Below are 8,104 nucleotides of genomic sequence, written 5' to 3'. Positions count from 1 at the left end.
GATTATCGCGCCATTTCCACCGGAATTCGATTTCGAGCTCTGTTTCGCGATATTAATTAGGAGATGATCCGTTGAATGGTTGTAAGAGAGGAAATTCTTTTTTTTCCTCAATTGAATAAAATATGATGTTTGATATGAATGAATCTGGCGAATAAACTTTTCTGAGGAATAATTTTCTCTTTTATTTCTTTTCATTTGTATCGAATTTTCAAATGCAAATTCGAAGAAAATTAATTTCTTCACTATTCTGATTTTTCTTTTATTCTATAGAGAATTGTAGTTGGTGTTGAAAATATGAAAAAGAATGATTGAAATGTTATGTCAAGAACGTGCATGTTAGTAATCTCTTGATTAAAAGTGAAGTTTGATTCACTTTGTGATATCTAATTCCTGTCTGAACTGAATGTTAAGAATCTTTCAATGGAGAAAATTAACAAAATGGATTAGATAATTGAATATATGAATGATGTAGAAAATATTTTGTGCTTTACTTTGTAACGTTTGGTACCATCCGTCCAAAAAGTTAGGTCTGAGCAACGTATTCCAGTTCCAGTTCGAGCTCTCGTCGCTGTCCTCGAAGCTCAAACTCGGGAAGTCGAAAGTCGCAGCCATCATTTGATCCCTTTCATGGGATGGTAGAATGAGAACAGTGTCCACATTCTTCCTTTCCTCCTTACTATCCTCATCGCGTGCACCTTTGTGAAAAAATAATAAATGTGAAATTAGAATTCTCATTTCGATGATTTACACGCAATTGCATTGAAGAAATCTATATAAATCTATATATGTATCTTCTAGTCGCTTATTTATAAACTGGTGAAAGGTTGGATCGTTATAGAAAGTTTTAATGCGAAAAATATGTATTCATCATGTGCAATGTTTATAAAGTTAAATTGACAGTGATGTAAGCAACTTTGCATACACATGTGTGTGTACACGAGAATAAAAAAAAAAAAAGTGGATTAGAAAGGAAATTTTCACGTTTTAAAATCTCATAAATAAAATTAAATTTACTTAATCTAACTTAAATTGATCGAAGAAATATTGATATTTCTTTTATACTCTCTTTTCCTCTCTCTTTTTTTCTATAAAAAAAAAAAAAAAAAGAAAAATCTCATTATGATAAAAAGATATTCATTCACGAGAGAATCTTAGGTTTAACCTTCGAATCTCGGAGAATCGCCTTCTCCAGGAAAGAATTTGCTTGATCCAGCTTATATTCCTCCTCGAAACCGTACAATCTCCGTTTAACCTATTTTTGTAGAGATAATATCTATAAATCAATTTGGTATTTTTAAGCGTATCATATATATGAAAATAATTTAAAGAAATTAAAAATTATAAATATTCGACAGTTTCCAAGACGTAGAAATATTTCAAGAATTATCCAAAAGAAGGAAATCTGGGAAGTCTCTTTAATCTCGTTTTAAACGTAGGATAAATCCATCTTATGATTTTAATCCTCTCATTTGTCTAAGAAAAAAAAAAAAAAAAAAAAAGAAAAAAAGAAATAAAGCAGTTATTAAATATCCAATCTTTACATAGATAAACGAGTTATATTCAAAATATAAATCGATTTGAATTGAAATTAATTAATTTATTTCTCTATAAGTTAAATAGTAATAACACGTATTAATAAAATCGAGAAATTTGTGAATCGATCAATTTTATATGTTAATTTAAATATTTTAAGAAAGAATTTTTTAAAAAATTTTTCTCTTAAAAATACTAGTAAATATTTTACTAGTTAGTTTCAAATATAAAATTTGTTAAAAAAAAAAATGATTTACTATATTATAATTTAATAAATAAAATAAAAAAATAATAAACCAACCAGTTACAGACTGTAAACTTTCAAACGTTGAACAGTTATGTATTACGTGAAAGGGGCTTAAAAATGAAAAGCAACGGAATGCAACCGTATAATTATTCTTACTCCCGGCGTTCTGACCCACGATCCTTTCAAACGCCTCGCGGCACTTAGTGCTTTATAAGGAATTTGCCCAAGTGATTTATCGTCGAGCCCTTTTAGTGCCACGCTACTGAATTTGCTACCGACCTCCACTGTCAGACAGGAAATGCAGGATTCTGTACTTCTGTGCGGGTAGGTTGACACGATGGACAGACTCGATCGGTAATCGATAAGTGGAACACGTCGGTAAGGATTAAAAAAAAAAAAAAAAAAAAGAAAGAAATAGAAGGAGGGAAAGAAAGAAAAGAGAGAGAGAAGAAAAAAAGTAGGTATTGACCATTTGCAGCGACGTCTCATTTGCAACGTGTCAAAGTGTTGCGTGTAACTAAAGTCTCAGAGCTATCGTTTCGGAATGATCGATCGTATCTTCTTTCTAGCAGCCCCACCTCTCGTTTGTATATCAAACGGTCCACCACACGTTGTGCTTCTTGCTCTCAAAGAATCTCAACTTTTCTTTTCTTTCTTTTTTTTTCTTCATAAAACACGATGCAGCCTTTATACGAAACGAAATGTAAAGCAACGATGTTTTTCTGAACGAGGCGAAAGTGAGGTTAGGATCGATCGTGATAGTTGAAAGTAACACGAACACGTCTAAGTTACGATATTTATTTTTAAAATATAATAATTTGTTTTCTCTGTATCATAAATATTTGAAGTTAATCTAATTTTAATTTAATAGATGGATGAAAACGGAAGTATATACCAAAACAGTGCGCAAGATTTTGAAAGACAGGATGCTTGTCAGAAATAAAAGTAACCTGAGATGCATTAAGGATGTTTTTGAGATCATCTTTGTTTTGAGTATATTGTATATCTTATATACGTTGCAATGCTTTCGAAATAAGCAATTACGCGAATTAATTATTTCAAATTTTAGATATGAGATAACACAATTTTGAGATTATATAAAATTATATAAAATTGTTTTAAACAAATTTATATATATATATATATATATAAACTAAAGTAATTTTTTTCTGTGAACTCATTCAAATCAAAATAAAACTTTTTTAAATTTTTAAAATCTGCAAATTAAAAAATATTTGCCGAGTTACTAAATTTCAAATTTTATTTCGACATTTCACATCAATTTAACACAAACAATTTCCAATAGAGATAGCGNATATATATATATATATGAGAAACGGTTGGAAAATAGAGCGAGACGTGTATCAACGAGGAATATTTCTCCACGGGAGATTTTCCTCGAACGCTTTTGGCGATTATCCAATTGACTCCGTCGTCAATTCATATTGACGCACGTAGAAACGTAGGAGTCAATTTAAGTCAATCTAATTCCTACCAACGGAACCCTATTGCGCAGGAAGACGACACGCGATCTATCATAGCTCGAGGAAATCCGCGGCCATGGGTTTCGATGACGAAAAATCGTTGAGATTGCTGCCACGAATGGAATGAAATGTTTTGACAGACGACGAGATACTACCCTCTTATTGAATTCCTCCCCTCGAGGGGGTTCTATGGTACAGAAGAGATGAATTTGACATTACACTGTATATTACATTTCTTCTTTTCATGGAAATAAGATTATATTTATATTTAACTTTCGGTTGAATAACCTCGATGATTTCATTTATTTAATAAGAAATTAAATTATAATTCATGGATATTTTTGGATAATTTTTTGTAATTTTTTTTGTACGACTCATGGACGTATAATTAATGGATTTATAACATATATATGTTATTTTATGGTTCTATGGCATTCACAAGTTAGTAATAAAGACACAATGGCAATGATAAATGGTTTCGAGCAAAATTAGTAATTATATTTTCCTATTCTTATTCAATAATCAGTTTTAATAAAATTTAATTATGAATCAAAGATTGAAAGATTTTTGAATACATTTGTAAGTTAATTTTTTCTCACAATTCTTGCAATTTTCATTACTTTATATTATAAATATAATATTAATCATAGTTCATATATAATAGTTCCTAGGATAATAAAAATCCTAGGATAGAGGATATATATAATAGATTCTAACTCTATCCTAATATAGCAAATATATTCTTCGCTGTATTTTATCGAAATAAATATTATAACCTTTCACGAGGTCCATCATCAATTGTGCACCTATACAATTCATTATAACAGCGCTATAAATTTCTTCTTCTCTTTCAAAAAAAACTTTTTGTTATTTCTCCATCGAGTTTCCAACATCAATTACTGTTCTTTAATGATTCTCATAAACCAGAAAGACTGTTCAAAAGTAACTTTTTATTAGCAAAAATGTTCCTCCCTCATTAATTCAGAAAGTATCGAAGAATCAGCAAACTATATCCCTAGACGTTACAATTAATTTCTAAGAGTACATTGTTCATAGTGGACGCGCTAGAGCGACCAAAGTTCGACAAGTTTCCCCAAACTTCAACCCCTTAAGCAGTTTATCGTCGACCATTTACACGGTGAAACGCTTAACCGGTAAATCTGCTCTATCCTGAATATGGTAAACTATCTACATATACAGGGTGTTCCCAAAAATGTTGGAACATTTTGCTTTCGTTACGCCTTTGTTAACGAGTTATTAACAAAAAACACGAATTATTAACTAACCAATCACGTAATCTAATTTACCTATAACGACAGTAGCGTTGGCTACGTGCTGTCAACGAGCACGAACAAGTGCTTGTCCAAGTAACATATCTCAAATATATACATTGAATATAACAAATATTTTTTTATCGATAAAAAATTATATCACGAACAATGAACAAATAAACAAATATAATATTAACAATGAACAAATATACAAATATAAACACACTTTTTTCGAGATATTTTTGCTTGGACTCATGTTCGATCGACGCCACGTAGCCAATGTTATTGTCTCGATTAGGCTACGCGCTTCGTGATTGGCTAGCGTTTTTCTGTTAATAATTCGTTAACAAAACCGCAACGAAAGGAAAATGTTGTTTGAAATTATCTCAGGAATCCACAGTTTACGGATGTTGAAAAATTTTTGAGACACTCTATATACACATATCTATACGTATCTAGGGGACCCTAGATTCTTCGACACTTTTACCAAGTCGTGCGTCACTTTTTTTCCATCGCTTTCCCCGGTTGTACACGGGCCTCCACGCTTCCCTTGAGAAATTTGAACCTGATCGATTTATCGGACGCGGTTCTCACCTCCTTTCCACCCCTCCCCCTCCACCACTCTCTTTCTCAAGTGGCATTAGGCAGGTTTAATGCGATGCCTGCAAAAAGGGAAACAGAGTGTAGAGGTACGGCGAGTAGTAGGTGCCGAGTGCCATTGACTGCGGAATAAAATAGACGGTGGCATTTCCAGCGCGGCTCAGCCTTGGCAAAATTCCATTTCTTTTCCACGAGGTCCGCGCTCTGAGCAAGAACTGATATTTCCTTTTCCTCCTCTCCTTTTCTTTTCTTTTTTTCTTCTCTTCCCCTTTGCGTTTTCCCTCTTGCTTTCTTCGTTTTCTTTTCTTTCCTCTCTTTTGTTTCTCTTTTCTTTTTTTTCTTTTTTTTTTTTTTTTTTTTTTTTTTTTTTTTTTTTTTTTTTTTTTTTTTTGGAATTTTAGTAATGAAATGGTATACTTACGTATCTGATTGGGTTTCTATCTTTTTGCGAAAATTGTTTTTTCTTTTTTTTTTTTCTGGAGAAAATGATTTTAACTTCTTCTATAAAATACAAAGATTTTTCGTTCGATTTTTTTATTTTTCTCCTCTAATGATGCGAAAAGGAAGAAAACGCAAATTAATCATTTCCAATTTGCAAATAAGTGAAATCAGTTTGATAACAAAATTAAACATTTTTCAGAAGATAAAATCAATCAGTTTCTCTTCTGAATATCGAATACTTTTGATCGCCATTGATAAAAATTTTAATAATAAACAAATTTTACTAACAATAAATATATTACATTGGACTCAATAAAAATTTTTCGCGATTAATTTCATTTTTGTAAAAAAAAGAAAAATTAGAAATACTTTCGAACGAATTTTTATCACATTGTCACACAATTTGTCTTAGATATTAATTTCAAGCACGAATTTAATAATCGAGAAAACGCTTATCAATTCGATAGTTCGAAACCGATCGTTTATTCCTGGACACCGAGTAATTATAGTAATTATGGGCAAAGGATCGTGGCTTGCCATATATATAGAACAGATAGGAGGATACGGTAACGTTCTCGATGACAGTAGCCTAGGCTAACATTAGGATGAACCTCTTAGTGTATACCAGACTGCATAGCCTATAACCATTGACACAACCACTTGAATTAATAGCCGGCAATTAAGCGGATGATAATGTTTCCCCTCCAATGCGCACGACCCTACATAAACACATTGTGTAACACACGGTCCAGTGCCGATAAAAAGCCAATCTCGATATTTACTTCGTATATCTTCGTATGGTTTGTTTATGGTTCGTCTTAACCTCGAGAAAATCTCGTTTCGAGGTGTTCGAAAAAAATAAAAATTGATCTAAAAAACGTATAAAAGTAGAGAGAAATATCGTCGATAAATGTTACGATAAAGGGATATTATACAGGATGAATAACACGATATCTCTAATAAATACATATTTTTTATGATATATTATTGTTATTAAATTTAGAATAAATAAAATTTTACATAAATGGAATAATTAAAATTTTTACAAAAATTTTATATCATATCTCTTCTTAAATAAATATTTCTTATAAAAAAAAGAAAAATAATTTTGCCTTAACGTCTAATTAAAAAAAGAACATTTCTATATCCCTATTTAATGCAATTTCAATATATGAAATATTTTCAATATTATAACTTTTTAGAGTTATATGAATCGGCCTATACAAGCATGCATGTAGGAAACGTACGCGGTCCGATATTCTCATTGAATTTATACCGCAGTGTATCAAGTCGTCGCAATTGCCAACTGCAGGAAATCGTAGAGTGCAACGAACGATGCAGAGGAGGCTTTATGGAAATCGATGCGAATATATAATGATTACAAGTGGACCTTGCGTTATTTTAAGTACCTTATGCTCTCTGTTCTGTCAGCTTATCACGAGCTTTATCAACCCAAGACGACGTATTTTCAAAGACGGCGTGTTTTATGATGGTTAAACAGCTCGTTATTTACCGACAGCTTTCTTCGCATCGATGTATTTGTTATCGGTACATTTGATTTTTAATTGGTGTAATTTCATTCGATCAATTCACGCCTCGCGTGGATAAATGGTTGTTTTAACGTTTGTTTGATTATTTATGCAGCTCGGGGAAGGGGATTGTATTAAGTATGAATAAAGTTTGTACGTGTTTATGCCGTGTTTTGAGAGTTAAATACACCGAGAAGTGATAATCAAATCAATGAAATATTTACAATGTTGAATGAAATTTTAGAGAGGCTTGTTGCTGAGAGGTTATATTATGGCGAGAAATTTTGTTGTTGAGTGGATTTAATTTTTATTATATGCTCTTCGAGAATATCGAGGGAAATTTATTTTAATTTATGTTTTTCAATTTTTTTTTTAAATCTCTTTAAATTCTTTTAAATTTTCAAATTCTTTACAATTTAAAAATCACGAATTGATTTATCCAAATCAGAGATAAAAAAAAGTTTTCAAATTTGAATTTTTTTAATTTCAATAAAATAAATAAAATAAAGAAATATATTTGATGTAAGATAAAAAAAAAAAAATCTCGAAAGTTCGAGGGAATGTGGCTATGAGGAACATAAGATTTCAATTATCTCATTGACTTTCAACTCGGAAAAGGAAACTTAACTCGGAAGCGAGTTAATCTGAATGAAACTCAACATTTAAAGTGCGATGTGCTGTTGCGGTGTCCCCAAAAGGAGTATTTAGACATCTCGGAGTGTCTATACGATGTCATAGAATCCGTTCTTAACCTATAAGTCTATGAACGTAAAATAATTTCTACCACATTATTGGAAAATAATTTCTCACTAAAATTGTTAAAATTTCAAATAATATCATATTAATTATAAATTTCTAAATTTTCAAAATTTCAAATTGTTAAATTTTTAAAATTTAGCCTTTAAAACTTATAAAATATAAAATCTTGTATCTATTTTCAGCTATAGAGAAACGTAACCACAAAACAATATTTAAAGAAAAAAGTGAGGTTAGGTAAGA

General features: G+C 30.9%; 1 protein-coding gene and 1 long non-coding RNA gene across 3 annotated transcripts in view; both read right to left on the bottom strand.

The window, feature by feature from the left end:
• The window catches only part of LOC102678434 (icarapin-like), a 41,496-nt gene that overhangs the window by 15,569 nt on the left and 17,823 nt on the right, over positions 1-8,104 (bottom strand). For both annotated transcript variants that reach the window (XM_006610518.2, XM_006610517.2), the window contains exon 2: positions 492-695. In XM_006610518.2, coding sequence (XP_006610581.1) covers positions 492-695 — 204 coding nt within the window. The remainder of the gene's footprint in view (positions 1-491; positions 696-8,104) is intronic.
• On the bottom strand, positions 1,108-2,917 carry LOC116184891. The gene is made up of 2 exons (XR_004149551.1): positions 1,937-2,917; positions 1,108-1,252 (listed from the first exon to the last, which is right to left on the bottom strand). It is a non-coding gene; the product is annotated as an uncharacterized LOC116184891 (long non-coding RNA).

This window comes from Apis dorsata, unplaced genomic scaffold (assembly GCF_000469605.1).
Source record: "Apis dorsata unplaced genomic scaffold, Apis dorsata 1.3 scaffold_74, whole genome shotgun sequence".
NCBI lineage: Eukaryota > Metazoa > Arthropoda > Insecta > Hymenoptera > Apidae > Apis > Apis dorsata.
This window is presented reverse-complemented; position numbering and strand designations above follow the sequence as displayed.